This window comes from Coffea arabica, chromosome 6e (genome assembly GCF_036785885.1).
Source record: "Coffea arabica cultivar ET-39 chromosome 6e, Coffea Arabica ET-39 HiFi, whole genome shotgun sequence".
In the NCBI taxonomy this organism is placed as follows: Eukaryota; Viridiplantae; Streptophyta; class Magnoliopsida; order Gentianales; family Rubiaceae; genus Coffea; species Coffea arabica.
In genome coordinates this window covers 11,354,424-11,377,547 of record NC_092321.1, presented here as the reverse complement: position 1 = coordinate 11,377,547, position 23,124 = coordinate 11,354,424, and the positions used below count along the sequence as shown (strand labels likewise).

The 23,124-nt window shown below is 33.2% G+C and overlaps 2 protein-coding genes across 2 annotated transcripts; both read left to right on the top strand.

Moving 5' to 3' along the window:
* The first annotated feature begins 6,994 nt into the window (after positions 1-6,994).
* Positions 6,995-9,024, top strand: LOC113696349 (PTI1-like tyrosine-protein kinase At3g15890). Its single transcript, XM_027215774.2, has 4 exons — positions 6,995-7,103; positions 7,220-7,370; positions 7,614-7,876; positions 8,196-9,024. Exons 1-4 carry the CDS (start codon positions 7,051-7,053, stop codon positions 8,860-8,862), a joined length of 1,134 nt encoding a protein of 377 aa, XP_027071575.1. The 5' UTR covers positions 6,995-7,050; the 3' UTR covers positions 8,863-9,024.
* Positions 9,025-16,438: 7,414 nt separating this feature from the next.
* Positions 16,439-19,738, top strand: LOC113697111 (probable receptor-like serine/threonine-protein kinase At5g57670). The gene is made up of 10 exons (XM_027216578.2): positions 16,439-16,620; positions 16,822-16,973; positions 17,071-17,189; positions 17,269-17,390; positions 17,484-17,891; positions 18,104-18,355; positions 18,446-18,603; positions 18,699-18,914; positions 19,087-19,236; positions 19,402-19,738. Exons 1-10 carry the CDS (start codon positions 16,491-16,493, stop codon positions 19,543-19,545), a joined length of 1,851 nt encoding a protein of 616 aa, XP_027072379.1. The 5' UTR covers positions 16,439-16,490; the 3' UTR covers positions 19,546-19,738.
* The last annotated feature ends 3,386 nt before the right edge of the window (positions 19,739-23,124 follow it).

Below are 23,124 nucleotides of genomic sequence, written 5' to 3'. Positions count from 1 at the left end.
CATTGAGGTGAAAATTTTTGTGGGAAAGAGGAAGAATTAAATAAAAAAGAAAGAGAAAAAGAAATAAAAGAAAGGAAAACAAGGTAAATGAAAAGTCAAAATAATGCAAGGACAATTTAGTCCTAAAGGGGGTTAAGTGAGCAAAATTAAAGGTTAGGGGGTAAATTGAGAAATGGGGTATTCTTTAAGGGGATAAAATGTGATTAACCCCTCTTTTTATTATGTTTAAAAGCTAGGGATAATTTCAAAAACCTCCCTGAGATTTTTTACAATTGCAACCACCTCTACTAATGTTTGAAAAATTACACTTACCTCCCTTAAAAGTTAAAACTATGAAAAGACTATGATAACTTTCACAAACTTTATAAAATTTAAGTGAAAATAAGCGTTTTAATTAGGGAGGCATTTGTTAAAGTAAACGTTTTAAAAAATAAAATTACTTTAACAAAAAAATGCCCAAAGTACCAAAAAAGAATGCTTTCAAAACATAGCTTAAATTTTCCTACAAAATATTACTTAAAATTTTCACGTAACGAATAATGGTGATAGTTGACTTTGTAGCATTTAATTTGTTTTATATATCAGAGAGGGATAATATTGGATATTCATTGGATTTTTTTTCTTATATCCTCAATTTTTACCAGACATACTTTTTAGGGGAGGTTTTCATAATTTTTCAAACCTCAGTGGGTGGTTGCAATTGTCAAGAATTTCATGGGAGGTTTCTGAAATTATCCCTAAATATATGCTCCAGCCTCCAGTTCTTTAGATTTTTATTTATTTATTTAGTATTATTATTATTGGTGAACGTTCTTTAACTTCTGGTAGTTGGAAGGGACTAAAATCCTCGTTAGGATTCTCCAAGCAGTATCTTTTATATATCGGCTTGAACGGGTACAAATTTTGATTGATTTACAACGTTAATTGGATGAAACGATACTGGTTTATAATTTCTGGTAGAGCTAGAACAGAGATTATATTGGGTCTGCCGGAGGCTTTGGGAAAGTCAGACATCTTGGAGCAGGCAATTTCACCAACTCTTTTTCCAATTTATGGAAATTGGGCTTAAGGACATTAGCAATCTAAGCCGATACAGTTGGTGTAAAAGATTTTTATGACGTAATGTGTTCCTCTTAGACTTCATACGCATAGAACTTCTGTAGATCAAGAGATAAAATGAACCAAATCTAATCAATTCACTTTCACTTAAGATTAAAACTAGAACTATCACAGTTCCACGTCCTCAGAAATTGTTTGGATTGTGATCTTTTGCACCAAAAAAAAAAAAAAAATTACGTGTAAACATATTTTTCAATCACCTTTTTACCTCACATATATCAAATCGCTACAATACATTTTTCTATAAAAACTCCTAAAAATTTTGCTTCTGTTTTCTACAACATAGCTTTTCTTTTTACTACAAACAAAGTAAGCTAGTTATCAGCATGGGAATGGTTTAGCTTAGGATTTGAAGTGACATTTTAACAACATCAATCTGTCGCAATACTATATGGCAATGCTTTTTGGAAAACGGGGAATGTCTTGATCCCTCTCTTAATTGTAGCCCCTTGATTATTAGAAAACAGAATACGAAATTTTTAGGATTTCTCTTTGTTTAATGAAAAAACATGACCTCGCTTTTTTTTTTCTTGATACTATTTAGTAATCAAAGATCCACAATTTAATTCCATTACCACCATTTTTTGGATCTCCATCAGGGAAATTTGCTGCCTCAATACTTCCTGGTGCCGAACCAAACACAATTTTACGAACAATAAGACAATGTGTTAAATTGTTGTGTGACAAGTTCTTCTCCCTTTTAGTCTTCATAAATAATTAAGAATTTTGGTAATCAACAGTTGTAACACTTTACATTTTCCATAACTTCACCCAAATTCATTACCAAATGAAATTGGCAGACAAAGGCTGAAATTCCAACAGTTGTAACGCTTTATATTTTCAATGCTGCCAATCTGCCATCAACAGTTTGCTTGTGAAATATGTGGTCTCACAGACTCACACACACACATATATATAAATATATATTTTTTCAAAGAGAGGTCGTACGTCATCATTACTTTCCCTGGAAAAATCTTCCAAGAATTGAATAAGCTCGAAAAGCATGACAAGGAATAGAAGTGCTAAGTTACAGCAACTTCCATTAATGGTCATGATCAAACATTCCCTTCAATAATTCATACCTGAGAGATACAACACTTGAAATTGTGCTTCCTCAGTCCCTACACTTGGAAAATAAGAATAATTGATCTCCAAGAATGTTGCTTGACCTGCTCAGCTATGTTCAAAACTTGGCTCTACGAGTTTAAACAGCTCTCCAGCGAAATCCCACATCCAGTTTCTTGTGGAATTGTTCAGAACTGCATGATGAAGATGAGGTGCAAATTGAAAGTGACTGGCATTATTTGCTTTGACGTCAAGAAATCATTGCAACCCAATCATATTGCAGTGTGTAAATGTATATTGGTGATCAGTGTTGGAATTTAATTTTCCATAAATGTTTGAAAGCAACAAGTCGCAACCATCAAACTTCATACATATGGTTAGCAATGTATAATTTCTTGACGAATTAAACTTGAAACAGATCGTGGCAATAATTCTTGGATTTTTTGGGAGACAAATTAAATGATTTTATGGTCCAAAAAAGCATCATCATTAGGGAACCCTAAGCCCTGGATGGCAATGACGGAGCCAAGGGGGGCAGAGGGGGGCCATGGCCCCCCCTAAGTTTTGAGAATTTTAATTCATAATATGTAAATATGTGTGTAAAATAAAATTGGCCCCCCCTAAATTTTTTCAATTTTAGTTTATATTATGAGAGTTGATATATATATATATATATATATATATATATATATGAATTAGTCATCTTTGAATGGAATTTCAATTTTGGCCCCCCCAAAAAAAAAATCCTGGCTCCGTCACTGCTGGATGGCAATGGCCTAGTATTGAACGCGTGTAAGTTTATGGGACTTGAGTTTCTTGATTGAGGTGCATCACGCAATTTCCAGCGGGCGATATTCTTTTGGTCAATTATTGGATGTAAATTTTCCTTTTTCTGATGAAAAACTTTTTGGATATAAGTACATCCCAGGACATACAAAATGCATTTGCATGAAGTTGGACTCAAGACACTGCTAGCGCTGGTTTGAGCGTTCATTAAATGAGATTCTTGAGGAAAAAATTCAGTATCAATTTTAACCAAAGAAATGCTGATATAAACCAATTACTATTCAATTATTTGTTTTCCATCTTAAAACGAGATTGATGATTAAGATCTCAGTTCCCCATGACACTTCTTCTTTCCCCTCCAAAAAAAAAATAATAATAATAATAACAAGAGGAAGGGAAAAGAGATAGATGTTAGTTTGATATGGATATTTTTAAAGACTATTTACGACCTAAAATATTTTTAGATCTAGTGCCTGAGATTAAAATTCCAGAATCTAGAGGTTCTAGTTCAATTTCCCCTGACCCTTTCATGCTACTTAAATTCTACCCATCCTCTGAAATTAAAAATTTTAGATAATTAGAATTATTGATTTTTTAATTGAGAGTTAAACTAGAGATTTCATGGGATCATGATTACCTAGATGTCTCTACCATTTGACTTCTATCTTTGAGAACCAAAATTATGGATTTATTTTTTCGTGGGAGACAACATTTTTTAATCTTTTTCTATATCGTCGAGCCCAATAAGACAGGGCCTTAAGGTTGCAGTTCATGTTTCTGTGTTACTTAATGGGCTCAAGAAAGTCCAAGAGACATTTCAAACTGGACAAACCTCTGAGGCCGATGTAAAATCTAGGTGAAAGTCGTGAGGTTCAAGTTCTGAGTCCAAATTAGAGACGGCATTTTAGGTACATTTCTTTAAGAAAGATGTTTCTTAAAAAGCCACTAGCACTCAGTTCTTTCTTTAAATCCATCATCTCTTTTTACTTTTAAAGGGAGCATGGAGTGTTAGAGGCTTTTAAGATCTTTTCCTTTTTTAAAGTGTATTTTGGGTATATTATTTGAGCTCAGATTCCCCTTAACTCCAACTTAGATACACGTTTCTTGAAAATTTGTTCTTTCTATGATGTCCCCAATCGCAGTGAAATATTCCCTTTAATCCCCCTACCCCATCCCCATTTCTTAAATTCCATACTTCTCTTGTTGAAAAAACTAAAAAAAAAAAAGTAAAGTATTCCCTATAGTTAGTAAATATTCGAATTATATTCGTATAATACATTTTTTACATATAATTTTAAAAAATATTCATATTTCGTGCATTTCAAAAATACTCTATAAAATATTTTTACTTTTCAAGTAATCATATAAAACATCTAATAAACTTTTGTTATATTATGCTTCACAAATTATATTTCAATTTTGAAAAAAAAATTAAAATTAAAGTAAGGACAATGACTTGTGTTCCTAGTTTTATGTAAAATAACTATGGCATACAACAGAATTCTATAGATTTATACATATAAATGCAATATGATGATAAAACTTTAATAAATTTAACGTCTCGTACATATATTAAGAGTTAAAATTGGTATCAATATAGTATAATGTTTGAAAATTATAGTAAATATTACCACAATTCAATTTCTTAACTTTCAAATGTATTCATGTACGAGTACATGTGTGTAATTTTATCTAATATATATTTTTGAACCAAACTTGTAATCATACTTTTTCAAAAAATTTTGTATAATATATGTACATATCATATCTCGTATATACTCATCCTATGTTTTATTAACTATGAAATATTCATCCGTCAGATCGTATATTTTGTATTAATTCCTGTAGACATCCTCAAATAGTGATAAGCCAACATTTACTTCCTTTAAGGGCAACTGTGGAAATATGCTTACGCCCCTTTCCATCATTAATTTGTGATTTGTCTTGGTTAAAGAAGCACAAGTTATTAATGATGACGATTTACTAGACAAATGTAGATTATTGATGTCCTTTTACATCTAATAAACTCAAACAATTGCCAAGTCATAGCAGCATGATTTGAAAACTAAAAAATGACAGCCCTGAGGTTTTAGAACCACATGTAGGCCAAGACTTGAATGCAAATAAATAACGATTCCCATGACTTTTGTTCTCTGCGTTTTCTATCTCGAAGGTTTATATTTATCACAGCATAATTAGATGCGTTTATAAAAATGGAAGAATTCAATGTATATATAGCTATACGTGTTCTAAAACCAATTAGATTATGATACTTTTTAGAATCTCATTTTACAAATTACATTCTTATTGTGGATGGACAAGTTCTATATATTATGGGACTTATGCTTAAATAAAGTTTATAAAAATAAATTCACTTTTGAGCTCTAAAACCTCAAAGTTACTAATTAATACGATGCTTAATGCTTATGCTTCGACTACTTGTTTTCAAGTTAGAGGAGCTAGCTCTAACTAAATTGTACTAGGAATTAAGACGAAGTTTGGGGAACAAATATATTGGTGTTATTCTCTATGACTAGATCAATTTTAATGTAACAGGTAAGAAAGTGATTAGCTAATTGAGTTGATGAAAGCTAAGATTTCTAATTAAACAAAGAATTTTCTTGAACATTGTAAATCACATAGAATTTAGAGGGCTAGCACTAAACCTCACTCTTTGCCACTGTCCGCCAATAAGTTCATGTTGTTTTGCTCTCCTTTTCAATTATATGGTAACAAATTGAATTTTTTTCCCGTTTTTTCTGAATTGTGAAATGAGCATAGGTCAAAAATCGACAAGTCGAATGCAATTTTGGCACCTTTTAATCTATTTCAGAATCAAGCATATGCACCGTTCAGAAATTTTAGATCACAGTCTTGGACCAAACTAGAATCGAACTCATATAAGAAGCTCGATCAATATTCAAGACCTAAAGAACAGACATATGGCAACCACTTTGATTATCTGGAGCTTAAATCTAGTAGCTGTTGTTCTTCAATATTGACTTTTTCTATGTTGATCCGTCCTGCTCTCATGTTCTTCAATATTGACTTTTTTCTATGTTGATCCGTCCTGCTCTCATTTTTTCTGACACGTGATCGTTTTTCAATCCGTTTAACTAAAAGCCAAAGAGGAAAATGTTTTAATCAAGAACAACACGGTATCAATAAAATTATCTAATATTTGTTTAATTTATCAAAATACTAACTTAAAGAAAAAAAAAAGGACACGATTTACTTTGTCAATGTATTTTCTGCCCGTCTTCTTGTATTAACATATTTCGGATAACGGTCATGTCATGATAATATTAAAGAATATGTAAACTATTACATATAAATAAGATAATAGTAATTTTGCCGAAATCATCTAAAGTGCATTTTTGTGTAAAAAAAAATTCACATCATCGATTTATATTTTATTATGGTGAGGGAATCTTTTATATTCACATCTTCGATTTATATTTTCTCTAGATTCAGGCGACGAATTGCAGTTGGGGTATATGTTCAGGTAGGCAAAGTGCGGTTAACTCTAAAAAATTTAAAAAAAAAAAATTTGTGAGGCAGAACAAAAGAAAGACTAAGAAATGAAAAAAATTGGAAAGACTAAATCGCTCCTTTCCTGTAAATTAGAATTCAGCATTCTTAAATTATGTTGAGGCCTGTCATGACATCAACCTGTGGTGGCTAAGCTTGCTTTCACACTTTGATTTGAAGTGTCTAATTAATCATTAACTGAATAATCAATCTAATCACGTCAAGCCCAAGTTGTATCCAGTTTCGTTTGAACTGTTAGCTATAGTGTATCTTAGAAAGAAAAAATTCAATCTCACTTTCACTTGAAGCTATGTCACACACAATTTTTTTTTTTTTTTTTTGGGGGTGTTTTTGGGAGAGGGGGGGGGGGTGTCAAGCCCAAGTTGTATCCATCGACCTTAGTTTGGATGGAGCCGGCAAAGGACGGCAGTGTCTTGCATGAATTACTAAGTTGACAGTTGTTAGGCATAAAAGCCGGACGTCTTTCCACAAACTTAATTTAACTTAGTCCGTCCTGGCTTGAGATTTGAGGTCCCATAGTGAGAAACTATGGGTTCATCCCTCAGTTGCTGTGGCTCAGAAAAAGTTGAACAAGTTGATGGGTAGGTGCAAGATATACTAGGAAGGAAATTAGTTTTCTTCTCCTGTAATTTGTTGCTTTTTGCAAAATGAATCCATGTAATTCTTGAAGACTGATTGGAATCGGAACACATTGTAGGTTGTCATTCAATGGAGGCAGCAGTACTTCATGGAGAATATTTACGTACAAAGAATTGCATGCAGCAACCCATGGCTTCAGTGAAGACAACAAACTTGGAGAAGGTGGATTCGGCAGTGTCTACTGGGGTAAAACCTCTGATGGCCTTCAGGTAAATCAATCATATTAATCGCTATTACTACCTTTTACATATTCTCAAAATCTTGATCTGTTTTATTTAGGCAAGTCACAATTTGATTAGAAAAACAAACTAAGAGTAGACTTCTCCTTACACATTTTCTTTTTCTAAGATATTTATATTTGTTACTTTTCAGATCAGTTTACAACGATGATTAATATTTGTCCAGAATTCTAATTGAAGTATAAACATTACTCTTTTGGGTCATAAATGCAGATAGCGGTAAAGAAATTGAAATCCATGAATTCAAAGGCCGAGATGGAGTTCGCGGTCGAAGTTGAAGTCCTTGGAAGGGTACGACACAAGAATCTGTTGGGACTTAGAGGTTATTGTGCCGGGAGTGAACAAAGGCTTATTGTCTATGATTACATGCCAAATCTGAGTTTGCTGTCTCATCTCCATGGCCAATTTGCTGCTGAAGTTCAACTTGATTGGAAAAGGAGGATGAGAATTGCACTTGGCTCTGCTGAAGGATTGCTGTAAGTTCCAAAATCTACATTCCTGTTCAAAAACCCTACGAAGCGAAAAAGTGAACAAGTATTGATTTATAGGTGATATATTGGGTGAAGAGCTAATAATAACTTATCTAATAAAAACTATTTTGAGCCGTTGTTTACATTCAGAAGTTATTCGAGGTGTTACATTAATTTATGGTCTGGTGTTGAGTTAGTCCTCTTGTGTTTGCTATTTTTTTAAGGCAATTAACACCTTCTCCTCGATTAATCCGATATAGGTTCTTCATTTTTCGAATTGTTCTAATCCATTTACCCAACACTTCTATTCATAATTTTTCAATAGGTACTTGCATCATGAGGTGACTCCACACATAATTCACCGAGACATAAAGGCCAGCAATGTGCTACTAGACTCAAACTTTGAGCCCCTGGTGGCCGACTTTGGCTTCGCCAAGCTAATCCCAGAAGGAGTTAGCCACATGACAACCCGCGTTAAGGGCACCTTGGGATACTTAGCACCAGAATACGCTATGTGGGGGAAGGTGTCAGAAAGCTGTGATGTGTACAGTTTTGGAATTCTTCTACTGGAGCTTATCACAGGAAGGAAACCAATTGAGAAGCTGCCTGGTGGAATTAAAAGAACCATAACAGAATGGGCTGAGCCCTTAATTGCCAAAAGCAAGTTCAAGGATCTTGTGGATCCAAAACTCCGAGAAAGTTTCGATGAAAATCAGCTAAAACAAGCTATTAATGTTGCTGCATTGTGTGTTCAAGGGGAGGCTGACAAGAGGCCTACTATGAAGGAAGTGGTGAATTTGCTAAGAGGAACTGACCCCAAGGCTTCAATGAAGCAAATGAGGCTCAAAAGTGTCAAGTATGGGGATGATTTGTTGGATGTTGATCAAAACACTGATGATGAGAAGGATAAAACTGTCGATGAAAGTAGTGCCTATGGTGTCTTTGATGCCCTGAGCATGCAGAAGATGCGGGATCCCTATAGGCGAAGGTAATCAAAAGATGGACAAACATGGCACAATTTTTTCTACGTAATTGTTTAAATTACGTGCTTAATCAGGGATACTGGGAAAATTGTTTGTTTGATTTTCTTTTTATTTCGTGAGTTACACATGTGTTTGTTACATAAAATTTGCAATAATCTTTTATTTTCTAGTGTATGATAATGTAGTTTGTGATCCTCTTTGGTCATATAATACGTACTCTTAATAATTAATAATAATAATAATTCTAGTGCAAACGTATTGCCATGTCAATTTTCTTTTTTCTTTTTTTCGTTTTTTGAGAGGGGGGGGGGGGGGGGGAGAGGGGCTAAGAATGGGAGATTCAAGTATTGTAATCAGTTTAGAATCTTTGATTGATTTAAAGGGATGTATTAGACCATGGTTCGAATGTTTTTTCAGACCAAATAACAAGCATGTATGGTATAAAATCAAAGAATAAAAGTGGAAACATTGTCTGCTTATCATTACCCATACTAAAATTATGGTTGCATCAAAATATTAGAGCACATACCTAGCGCATGTACGACTTGGCTAATTACTCAGAATATGGTCAAGAAAAAAAAATATTCGGACATCTACCGCCCTGACAATGGTCTGTTGCAAATTTATGGGTACCAAGCCGTGTCAGCCCGACACCCAAAAATCAGTCAAAATTTTTGTTTGACCTCTGACATCGCTGACACAGCCCGGCGGCGGGAATTTTTTTTTTTTTTAAAAGTTGTCGGCTGCCGGGCTGACAAGGCCCGGTAGCCGACAACTTCTGCAAAAAAGCTGAGCCCAGCAGCCAGTCTAATTTTTTTAAAAAAAATTTTGCAAACATTGAATCGGGGCTTATGGATGAAAAAAAAGGCTGGCAGGTAGATGTTGAGCAACCCGTGACTAATTTGCGTTTCAGGTGCGTAGCAGAGAAATGGACAAAATAAAGCTGGTGGGAAAATCATTAAAAATTACATAACAATTTTAACAAATAATTTTTCAACAATTTGAGAACTGCATCTTATTGTAAAATGAATGAGATTTTTTGTTTAAAACGGCCTTTGTTTAGTTTAACATCTTATAGAAGTAATTATTGATTTAACAAATCTGTTTTCATCTAGTTCTATTGTTCGAATTTGGAAACGTAATTTAATTAACTCCAAAAACAGTCGGATTTCGTACGTCAAGCGGCATAAATTTTTAATAAAGATAAGAACGAAATTGTTGTATTGGAAAATGGGTAAAATTTTCAACATTATTTAGTGAATTTTGTACATGTCAAAACAAATATTGTGGTAGATTTTATTTTTTTAATTCAGTTTCATATTTGAAATAATTGAGGCGTAAATATAAAAGAAAGGGTTAGCATATCAAATATAATTAAAATAAAGGAACATGTGCAATTTTGGTCCCCCCAACGTTTGGTCTATGAGTTAAACTAATCCGTAATATTTTGACCAAAATAATTATCTCCTTGCAAATTTTTTATTTTAGCCAAATTTAGGACAACTAATACAAAACTATAATATATAACGGTCAAATCAAGTTAGAATTAGTCAAAAGTTTGACTTCATATTTTTTGGTCTCTTATGTTTTAAATAATTATATTTCAAATGAAATATACTGTGAATTAGATTGAATACATAAAAAATGTGGTCTAGTTCTCATTCAAATCCTTAAAAGTAATCCACGTTGTCAAGACATATTAGCCTAAAGAGCATCTTTTCGTTATATTAATTATCAACAAATGATAACACATACATCATATATAAAAGAAAATTTAGTGAAAAAAAGAAAATTTTAATTTGAGTATATAGTAACTTTAGTTGTAAATAGTATTAGGATATGAGTTTCAATCGGTTATGATCAGGTATTATGATTATAATAACAAATAAAGGTGATTACCAATATAAAGAACTCACATGAATTTTTAAAAAATTTCTTGCCATTTCTTCTTGTCTTTCCTTCATATTAAATTAAATATTTCAATAATACAATTTAATGTATTTATATTTATGTTCATCTTAAATTGATAATTTTATTGAACAATTTAAATAATTATAAAATCTTTATTTCAATTGAAACTTAATAGACAACTAGTTGAAATGCCAAAAAAAGAAAAAAGAAAATATTATTCATTCGACTCAATGACATATAGTTACTTATATTATAATAGAATATTTAATTAACTATTTTAATTTATCAAATATAAGTATTGGACATTAGATGATGAATAAATTTTTAAGAGGACTTTTATTATAATTTTAAAATATATAACATTTTTTATCCATGCATAATTCGCTTTCTCCGGTGCCTGAATATACTTCTTCGTGCGTCTCCACAAAGTTGAGTTGGCCTCCTTGCATTGCTTCTGCTTCTTATGCGCAGAAAAGTGAACTTTCCACTAGCCCGGCAGCCAGCTTTTTTGCACTTTTTTTTTTAAAAAAATTTTCCCGCTACCGGGCCGATGTCAGAGGTCAAAAAAAAATTTTTGACTAACTTTTGGGTGCCGGGCTGACACAGCCCGGTACCCATAGATTTGCAACAGACCATTATCAGGGTGGTAGATGTCCGAATTTTTTTTTTCTGGACCATATTCTAAGTAATTAGTCGTACGACTTCGACTACATCAAGTTATGTTTTATGCCAATTCAGAGTAGGAGTGAGCAAACGGTACAAATTCGGTTATTTGACTTATAGAAATCTAAACCGCTTTCAATTTCGAATTGGTTATAACTGAATTCATTTCGCAACCGATTTCGAATTCGGAAATGGTAATGAATTTGGTTAACCGAATTCATTTATAAAAAAAAAACTGATTTTTTAAAAATTATTACTGATTTGATCCCCAAATTTATTCATAATTTAACACATTACTTATGTTCTAATCATTTTGTGGTTTAATTTAATTGGCATTTATTTGATCACTTACACTTAGAATCCTTAGTCTATGATTTAAGGAACACATAAAAAGTGATTAATTTAAACTAGAATAAACCTTATACTGTACAATGATTAGTGATAATTTATGAATTTATAATTTACAATGATTAATAATAAGTAATATTAGTTACAAACTTACAAATTACAATGATTAGTGATAAGTTATATTAGTTACAACTTATAATTTATTTCAAATCAAAATAAAACTTATTTACTTACTGATAAGAGTTTATTTTACGTATTTTTTGTGTGTTTTATTAGTTAATTTTGGTTTGATTATTTAGTTTAATAACTAAAATAACTAAGGTTTTGGTAAAAAAACTACATTTTATGTTAAAATGGCTAAACATTGCATTTTATGGATTTTTATGGTAAAAACTTCATATTTTGTAGGTTTAATGATTCAATCATCAAATGAAGTGCATTGAGAAGATATTTGGATGATTGAAGATGGATTAAAGTGGTGAAAATAAAATATGAAGTGTAAAAAGGAAAAATGCAATTTGAATCAAGAAAAGTCAGGTTTTGACAACTCTGACACGTTTTGGTATTTTGACTATATCTGGAGCTACACAGATCGGATCAAGGTGATCTTGGTACCATTTTGAAGCTAAGAGATATATCTACATTTGGTATGAAGACATCAAAGTCCAGTTCAGCCGTTTTCATAGTCCAAAAGTTGAAATACCGAAATTCAACTCAGCTGTCCAAAGTGGAAAACAGAGCTCTGACCAGTGTTTAGTATTTCGATCATATCTCAGGCTACAAAGCTCAGATTTGGATGATTCTTGAAGCATTGGAAAGCTAACTCAAAGGGCTACAACTTTGGTGTTTTACAAAAAATCCAGTTCAGCCTTTATGATAGAGAAAATCGCAGCTGAAGTAAGGACAAAGTGAATACGCGAGTACACAAAACGTGACTTGTAACCGCGTTTTGTGTAGGCGCGTTTTCCGGCCGCAATTCTGCAATTTTGCTCAGTCAATTCTCTTGTGTTCTGACTACTTTCCAGCTACAATCTGCAAGAGAATTCGGTGCACATGCTTTAGAAGACAAAAGGGCAAGAAAGTTGGCATATTTTCAAGTCAAAAACAATGGCTATTGACTATCTTAACAATTTCAGATTTGGAAATCAAATGCAGCAAGTTTGGACCAATGGAAAAGGAGCTTTTGGAGCAGTTTATATAGGGAGCAACCAGGACATGCAGAAGATACGGGAGAAGCTTGGAAGTGCAGAAATGTAGTTTTTCCATTCTCTTAGTATTAGATTAGTGTAGTATAGTTTAGCTAGTTAGTTCATCCACTCTTGTATACTATCTAGATTAGGATGAAAATGGAGGATGAAGAAGGCAAGGAAGAAAGCTCATGTGACAAGGGTTGTATTCCTTCCAAACTCTTTATCTTTTGTATTTGATTCCAAGTTTAGTTAATATACAAGTTCTGGAATTTATGTTATTTATGTGTTTCTAAAGTTTATGCCTTGGGTTTGGTTGAACTTTCTATGATTGTTAGTGTTTATCATTTGGCTATTTAACTGCTATGATTTGAGCAAGTTATTTAGCACTTTAACTCTTTAAATCATGATTAATCTGGTACCATTAATTCTGATTATCTAAGGTGTTATTTCTGCAATGAAAATTGAGATTTAACATTAGTTCAAGAAGTGCTAAACATAGGGAGTACACTCACGAAAGTAGAGGTGCACCTATGTGGTTTTTAGTGATTCATTTCATGTAATTTCACTGAAGAAATAAACTTGTAGCTAATTTCATAACCATGAGAATAGGTATGGATTAGTTATAAGTATAATTGATTCACTACGAAAGTAGGATTCAAATGCATAAGGAAATTACACCATAATTAGCCTAGATGTAGTATTCAATGATCCAAATATAACACTTGCATGAGTAGTTAGGGATACCACAACCTAAGGAGCTTTTATTTGTTAATTTCTTGTATAAGTGCAGTAGGTTAAATTTCTTATCATTCATTGATAGTCTAAATAATAGAGAAGCTTTAGTAATACCGGTAATTGTTCACTCTTTCTTGTGGGATCGACCCGATATATACCCTAAACTACTAGTTGATCTGTATACTTGCAGTGAACGGGTGTAATTCGGTATTTTTTAGCTTGCATGTATGTAAAATACCCGTCACTTACATATGTTATTATGAAAGTCAACACACTAATACATTAATTTGCAACTTATATGCATTCACTTAAACTGCTTAGTTGTCTTGTCTATACTTAAAACCTTAAGATTAGTGAATAGAAAATATGAATTTTTATGTTAAATATGTAATGTAAATTTAGAGCATACTAATACTTGCAAGTTACAGGTTACACATTCAAATATTCAATAATTCAAACATGAATGATGTATCAAATTACCAATATCTAAATTCTAATTACTAATTATGTTTATTGTTTAATATTTAGTATTGTACAGATATGTATTAATTATTATCTAATTCTAGTCATGTTACTCATGTATAAAATAATAAGTATTATAGTTATGTTATATTGTTATGTATTACTATATATTTGTATTATTATAGTCATATAACAATTAACAAATACTAAAATAATATATTGTACATTATTATATATTATTATTATTATAAGTACGTGATAATACCATATACTAACAATTATTGATAGCATTTATATATATAATATAATAATATATTAGTAGAATATACTAATACTAAATAGCATTTATCTATATATTATATAATTTTATAGACTAATTTTGTATTCGAATGCGGTAATGTGGTACCCTATTTCATTTTACCAAATTTGAATGCGAAATCGGTTATTACCAAATTTATAATCTCATTACCTATTTCATACCATATTAGAATTCGGTGAATTCGGTACGTACCGAATTTGTACCAAATTACCAAATACCCGATTTTAAATTATCAAATTGAATTTGAATTCGGTTATAAATTCGGTATGTATCGAATTTGCTCACCCCTAATTCAAAGTAATAAGCGGGAAATTTTTCTATATATGAAGCATGAGAAAGGACTTGATGTTAAAATTTTATGTCGTCTTTTATTTTTTCAATTTTACTCTCTTAAAAGCAAAGAATTACTAAAAATTACACTATTTAAGTCTAGCAACTTCTAATAACTTTCACTTCCGATAACGTTTTTTTGTTTGTTTGCTAAAAAAGAAAAAAATCACGATTTCTTTTTTTTTTTGGACAAAAAAAATCTAATAACTTCCATTGAATAACTTAATTTTTTCTTAATCTGTACACTCAGAATGAGTGATTTTCCCACTAAGCAGTATAATCAAGGAATCGGCTGCTAGCCAATTGCTATTTCGAGCCAAGTAGCGCCCATCAGAAACCAATCCATCTCACTAACTGGTAACAGTTATAAACCGCCTTTCTAAGATTTATGCTTAAGAGTTTGATTAATCACTGAAACGAGCCTCAAAAAAAAAAAATGGTACATGATGAATTCAATTTCCTATTCATGTGTGATACAAAAAATATCCGAGACTAGAAACAATATGATTTTGTCTGTCGCCCATTATTCAGTTTCTCTTGCAACATTTTATTGTCAACTTTAGTTTACAAATTAAATTCAGACTACCAATAAGTCTCACTTAGTAATAAAAATCACAAAGTACAGATCCATCATCGCAAAAACGAAGTTGGGTACATTGGAAATGGCGTCATTGATGATTGATCTACCAAAAAAAAGCGGTAATCCGCAATGTAAGTTTGTTGATAAGAATGATATCCCGGTTGTTTTTAATATGATTTTGAAGTCCAGTAAAGGTTCCCACTTATTAAAAGCTAATAATTTGAAGTAAAACGATTGCTGCAATAGTTGCATGTTTCAGTTCATTGCTGCCAATTTTGAGCTGCCTTAGATTAGCTGAATGGTATTCGGTATAGATTTCCAAAAGTAAACAATTCCTGTCTCAATCTTTGCCATTTTTCCTTTCACTCTTATGGTATTATGATATTATATTTGGATTTGGAACTAATTTCATGTTATCCAATCTGATTAATTATTTAGCCTCCAGTGCGGATTATGCTTAAAACTTGAGTATTGTCATTTGGCGAAGTGGTCAAGAAATTATAACTCTTTAACAGACACACATGAGAAGTCTTAAGGGTCCTCGCAAATTTGCGTAGTACTTTGCCTCTCTTGGCACTATGTACTCCCAAAAAAAAAAAATCTCTTATTTGTTGTCATGATGAAAAGGGAACTCTCTTTGCTTGGCATACAACCCCAGGTACCAAACTCAGCAGAAAAATAGTGGTAGCAAAATGAGAAGGGAGGCTTCTCTTGGCTTTTGTAACAAGGCAAATTACATAGATGTCACCACCTTTGCTTATCCCCCAAAGCACCCAACCAGAGACACTAATTGTCATCGTTCAAAAAGTGCACTACTTTACTTTTTGGGGGACGAGAGAGAAACAATAATATGTGACCACTTCTTCAATCTTAACTTCGCATAGTAGATTAAAGCCACATTATGCTTCTTAACCAAGAATCTTTTGATGGCTAAGGTGGTCTCACTTAACCAATAGCACGATCATAGCTTATGTCCAATACATATATATATATATAAATTCCATGCATGTGATATTTCATTGTGACAAGACACCCGTTATACAAGGCAAAACGGACAGTAGACAAAAATCCCAGTTCTTCATTCAACTCATAAATTGAAATGATTCCTTCAAGTCGCAAAATCCTTGTTGGAATATCACTGGATGCTCAAGAAAGCAGAGAATTGCTCTACTGGGCAATCACATTTTTGGCTCAGCCGAATGACACCGTCGTTGCTTTGCATGTTCTTGGTTAGTACACTGCTTGTTCAACTGTTTCCAGAAATTCTATAGTGGCTCAAATGTGCGTCAGTCCAATTCAAGCTTTTGTAGTGTAAAATGTGCACTAAGCAATTTTAGCTTCATACCATCGGTGCAACTTAGTGTCATATCTAATGTAAGTTTTTATAGGATATGTACATTTATCGCTCACATTTCTGTTCCATAAAACAGTGGCAGAAGAGAACAAGAAACCATTCGACCAAAAGAAACAAGATAACAAGAAGTGGCAATCAATTACCAAATATCAGAAGAAAATTCGTCATACAAAAAATTTTGTTATATCTGTAATGGGTGAGTTTGCAAAGGCCTGCCAATCAAAACAGGTACCACAGCTTCGATTAGAATGCATACATGCCCAAATTGTGTCTCCTGATGCTTTTGCAATTAAAACAAAATGGCTTCTATATTTTTTAATTGAAGGTGGATTTGGAGGCTAGAGTTGGTTTTAGCTCGAAAGTTGGAAGAGGACTTGCCAAGGAAGCGAAAAGCATATCTGCAGACTTTCTTCTCATTGGTGGCAAAATCAACCAGTCAAACAAGTAAGAAACCTCCTTGTTATCTATGACATTTTCAACGACATTGACGCAAATTAACATAAAATTTTCCTTCTGCAATCAGACCATCACGCAGAATTAGAAAGTATTGTTGCGACCATGTCCCTGAAGGCTGTTCATTAGTACTGGTTGGGAAATACAGATGCCTACCACCAAATTTTCATTCAAACTCTATACAAGTTGGAGGTGCAGTTTTTCTTGAAAATTCAAAAAATTCTGGTCCCCCGCCCCTCCCTTCTCTCTTTCATTGAACATTTTCTAATTCTCAAGTAATAGCAGATGTTCATCAATCCAGCGCAAGGTGGTCAGAAAAAGATAGTCAAACAAGCAAATCAGTTTCATCAGATGAAGAGCGCACTGGCTCAAAAGCAAAGACAGAAAAACGTTCACCTAGGACTGTGCTGGATGCCTGTGAACGTGAATCACAGGGCACGATGGAGGATGGTTCTAGCATTGACGAATCAAGCATTAGAAAGTCTCCATATGTTGCTAGTGAGTCTAAAAGGCAATCAGAAACCAAAAGGCCTATGTCTCCATTGAAGATAATATCATCCTTCTTTCGTTCACCATTTGATTCAAGTGCAAGAAAAAGAAATGATACTCTCTTCAACAAAAATAAGCAGCAACCTACGTTTAAGTGTTTTCCCTATGAAGAAATTGCAAATGCCACCAACAATTTCCATCCAGGTAGACTTCTTGATGTCTAATTTCTAATAGTATTATTGCTGTTAACAAACATTTTTCTAAATTTTATCATGTTCTTTCTTTTCGTCCCTACTAAGTAATGATTTCCATCTCCAATATAATAATGTCCACACTTTTTGCTGGAAATATGAATTGTCAAACTCACTTGAGGATTGTTATTGAATTTGAATAGCTAAGATTTTGTTTTTGCGCAGAGAATATGGTAGGACAAGGAGGGTTCTCGGAGGTGTATAGGGGTGTCCTTAGCGATGGACGCACCATTGCAGTAAAGCGGCTAGCAAATGACACAAATGCAGACAAGGAAAAGGAGTTTCTCATGGAGTTAGGCATTATAGGACATGTTAACCACCCTAACACTGCGAGCTTAGTTGGCTGCTGCGTGGAAAAGGGCCTTTATTTGATCTTCAAGTTCTATCCAAACGGAACACTGTCTTCTGCTTTACATGGTAATAAATCAATCAGAATTCAGAATTAATCAAGTTGGACCATTTTAAACGATAGTTGATTGTGTTTTTTCTTTTTCTTTTTCTGGTCAGGCAAACCGTGCCAATCTCTAGACTGGCCAGTTAGGTATAGAATTGCCCTTGGAGTTGCAAGAGGTTTACACTATTTACACAAATGTTGCAAACATCGAATAATACATCGCGATATTAAAGCCTCTAATGTTCTTCTAGGACCAGATTATGAACCACAGGTTTGGCAATTGAGTAATTTTTCGCGTTTACATCTGCAAAACAGAGTTCTTAACAAAAATTGAATTGAATTTATTTTCGATGCTATTGTTGTTAGATTTCAGATTTTGGGCTTGCAAAATGGTTACCTAACAAATGGACGCACCATGCTGTGATTCCAATTGAGGGTACATTCGGGTACTTAGCACCAGAGTATTTCATGCATGGAATTGTGGATGAGAAAACAGATGTTTTTGCATTTGGGATTCTTCTTTTAGAGATCATAACTGGGAGGAGACCAGTGGACTCATCACAACAAAACCTGCTTCTATGGGTGAGGATTTTCTCATCAGTAGATTATGTTACAGGGTTTGTAACATAGAGCAGAGCGATTCCAACGCAGGAATATTATCTAAGTTTATTATGCCAAAATTTATTGGATCTTTATGAATAGTGCCAGAATACATATGTAAACTAACAAATGTCAAAATTTTTATGTGAAACAGGCGAAGCCCTTAATGGAATCTGGAAAATTAAGTGAACTTGCTGATCCCAGATTAGAAGACAAATATGATATGGTACAATTGCATAGGCTGGTGCTCACTGCTTCATATTGCGTCAGGCAAACCTCAATCTGGCGACCCTCGATGACTGAAGTATGTAAAACTCAGAATTAATGTTCCAATTTAACTATTTGATTCCAAATAGAGATGTTCTTATACACATAACACATTCATTTTCCTTCTTTTTTTTTTTTTTTTGACATCTAGCCCTTCTGCGTTATTATCTTAATTTCCTTCCATTTTGGTGTTATGATGTAGGTTTTGGAGTTGTTAACATTTGGAAATGACTCTGAAGAAGCAAGAAGTTGGAGAATACCAAAATTTACAAGTGATGAAATGGATGATTACTCTATGGTTTTTGGATATCAACTTCCATCAGATATATCTTTGGAAGACTTTTAATATGCAGTCCAGGAGTAGATAGGACCCTGCTCCTTTGCCAGTTCTTATTTCACTTTTCTGTTCCTGATTTCTCCTCTTATATATACATGGTTTTTGGGCCAAACCTATGTAGTTTCAGGGTTTAAATAGAACTTGGAGTATTGACGAATATGGTATCTTGTGATGAGTTTGACCCACAAAGAATAAGCGTAATAACGAGCAAATATGCAATTATGCGTTCAATATAAATTTACTACTATTATATTCCACTCTTATTCCTTTTTTAGTGCCTTATTCGCTCATGACTTGAGGTAGAAGGCTAATGCACTTGATCAAATATTCAAGGACTCCCCTAAGACCATGTTTGGATCCCAAATTTGGTAAAAGAAACAATGGTATCAGGAAATAACATATTCAATAATTTTCTAATGTATATATGAAACTTTTATAGTAATTAATATGTTGTTAACATTTAAGATAACCAAAAGATCTTTTTATGTATTTATTTTCCTCGGAAATCAAATAGGATCACAATAATAAGTTGAAGATCATTTCAGAACATTTCCGGGGGGAAAGGAAAAAGAATTCAAGGACGTTGCTAGAAGAAGGGAAGGAGGATTACCTTCTTTCACAATGCCTAACAAGAACTTCACCTCTCAAACGATAAACTTAACATTCTCATCTTGTGAAGAGACTTATCAAATACTATTGACAATCCCCACGTTTATTTAAGCTTTTTGCCAAAAAAAAAAAAACAAGAATGAGCTATGCTTTCATAGACTCTCTAGAGAGTTATGGTGGATTTGAAATCTGCATTGTTTTGTAGTAGGTGCAAAACAATTAGTTGAGGGTTCAAAAAATCTATTTCGCTATCTATCTATTGCACCAAAAGAAGGGAAAAATAGAAAAGAACAAACACATCAAAGTTGACGTGATAGTTGAGCATGGTGGAATTACTTGACATTTAGATATGTTAAAGTGGATTTTCGTCAACGTCTTCAAAGATCAAAGGTCTCAAAACGAAAAATGTAAAGAAGGCAAGAAGACAATAATAATGAAGACTGTAAAACTTAGCGAGTGGACAGGACTGAGGCTGGGTAGGGACAGGGGACACCGCCACCGGTGGTGGACAATGGGACGGGGGACCCCGATTGGTTGGTAGGGGTGGAAGAGAAGGGGCAAGGTCCAGAGGTACACGTGAAGTTCATGCGCTGCGGGACCTGGTTGATCTTCAAAAGTGGAGCCCCCGACATGATTCTTGAGACCTTTGCTTATCCATTGGCCCATTTTGATACTATTTGATATATGAGAAAGCAACTAATTTTTAGTGTTTGATTCAAGCAAGCAACTAACGAACTTAATTCTTCTCCACTCTTGCCCTTATGGCAAAGGAACGCGTCAAGGAGGGATGACTTACCCACCATGAAACTCTAACGCTCTCGCTTACTCATTAATTATTGAGTGTGTTTGGATAATACTAGTAGTTTATTTGGAATAATTTTTATAAAAAATACTGTAAAACTTTTTTGATATGATGTATGTGAAATAAAAAAAAAAGATGAGTGAAAAATGTGTCGATGACACAAGCAAATAAATTTTCGCTGATAATCCATTAATGCCTGCCTAATCACTAATGAGTGGACATTCAGTAAAGATAGAGTTCAAGTATTAATTTTTATTAAGGAACCAATGTTAAATGAATAAAACGTATAAATGAAAAGAAGGATAATAGTTTGTAAGTGTGTATGTTTGCATGATAAGTTGAGTATGATTTCTTTCTTTCTTTTTTTTTCGGAAACGGTAGAAGTTGAGTATGAAAAGTTTTTCAATATACTAGCAGGTGCCTAATAAGTTTTTTTCTTTTCTATTCTTTTCTTTTTGGGCGATGCCTAATAAGTTATTATTGCTCACCAATCAATCGTGTAAAAAGACACTTAGACTATAATAGTAATATCCAGCTGACCTTTTATATAGTGCCAAAAGAGCCCAACAACAATTAATAGATATCCAAAAACTAGATTTGATGATGCAGGCTTCCTATCTGAGCCGCTTAAATGATAGTAGAATGACACGTAATGAATTTTTCTTAAATCAAAGTCTAATTACTTGTGGTTTGAAAAGAATTTTGAGATTTTGATTTCGGACATCATAGGCCATTTGACACCTCAGCACCTGCGTTTGGCAAGGAAGGAAAATTGGGCAATCACTGCATACAAAAATGTACACCCACGGGGAGAACTGGATTTGATCATCCTTTTGTTTCTTTACGTATAGAGGAAAACTCTGACAAATTAAACGCCAACAAAATGTTTTGTTGATTTGAGGCGCCAGCTCTCACTTAGCATTGAGGAGGAGTTCAGGCTTCTACAGCTTTTAATAAGGAAAGGGAATATCGAACCATCCATTAATGACAAATTGTTGAATAGTTTTATCCTCATCTTCGGACACCAAATCACATACAGCTGCAAAGTTCTGGAAGTGTTATCGTACCTAATTACATACTCTTTTTTTTTTTTTGTTAATAATAATAGAGGAACCATCACAAATAGATTATGTCTTAATTTGTATCTTATTCAAGTCAATTTTCAAAGTCCCCACAATTTGAATAAAACCTAACCAATTGTCTGTTTGGGGTTGTCATCATAAAGGTTTTTATCGATCTTTTTGATATTCTATCAATAAAAAATAAAAATCAAGAAACGAGTCAACTTTCAGTAATAAACATTTTTTGAGGTCAAGTAGAGAAATTATTTATATCAGCCGTGTTGACTTTTCTACAGAAGGGGAATGACGTGGCTTTCAACCAATCAACGCTCAGATATAGATACCACTTTACGTTGAGGTAAACATAGCCCATCCGTGTGCATATTTCTTGTCAGAAGCATCTGTATTACGTTGGTTGGATTCCAGTTTTTAGGAGTTTTTATAAAAAAAAATATAGTGTAACAATTTGTTACATGTGAAATAAAAAAAATAATTGAAAAATATATTCACGAAAAATGTTAAAAATTTTTTGCAAAAACTAACAATCCAAACAATAAATAAATCGAAGTAGTATTTCCTCGTTTAACCAAGTGCAGCAACGCAGACGCAGTCGAAACAAAGTCCATGGATAATTATAGCATATGATTCCCTCCAATCATGGTAAAGTCTAGATACTATAACGCTTCTTCTCTTGGAGAAAATGGAAACCAAGAACAGAGAAAATGCTAAAATTTGACTAGAAAATCAAAACCGGCCTTAAAACCTTTTCCTTTGATACACCATCTACCCAATTGACCAAGAGTGGTTGGCCCGTTCAAAATCTCAAATTAACTGCCCGCCTGCCGAGTGGATGAGTTGCCAAGAGACTTCACTGGAAAATAGAAATCTCTGGCTCCAGATTGCGCTTACTTCTTTGAAATTAGAATTTAAACTTTTTATAGTACTTGACTCGGTCGCCAAAAAATATATATATATATACTTGCGCGTTTATAGGTACCTTGTAATCTTATAAAGAAAAATTTGCAATAATGTTACGTCTGAAACTTGAGAATTTCTTATTAAAAGAAGAAGGGATTAAAGCAAGGAAATACAAAAATCCGAGGTTGATTCGGATTT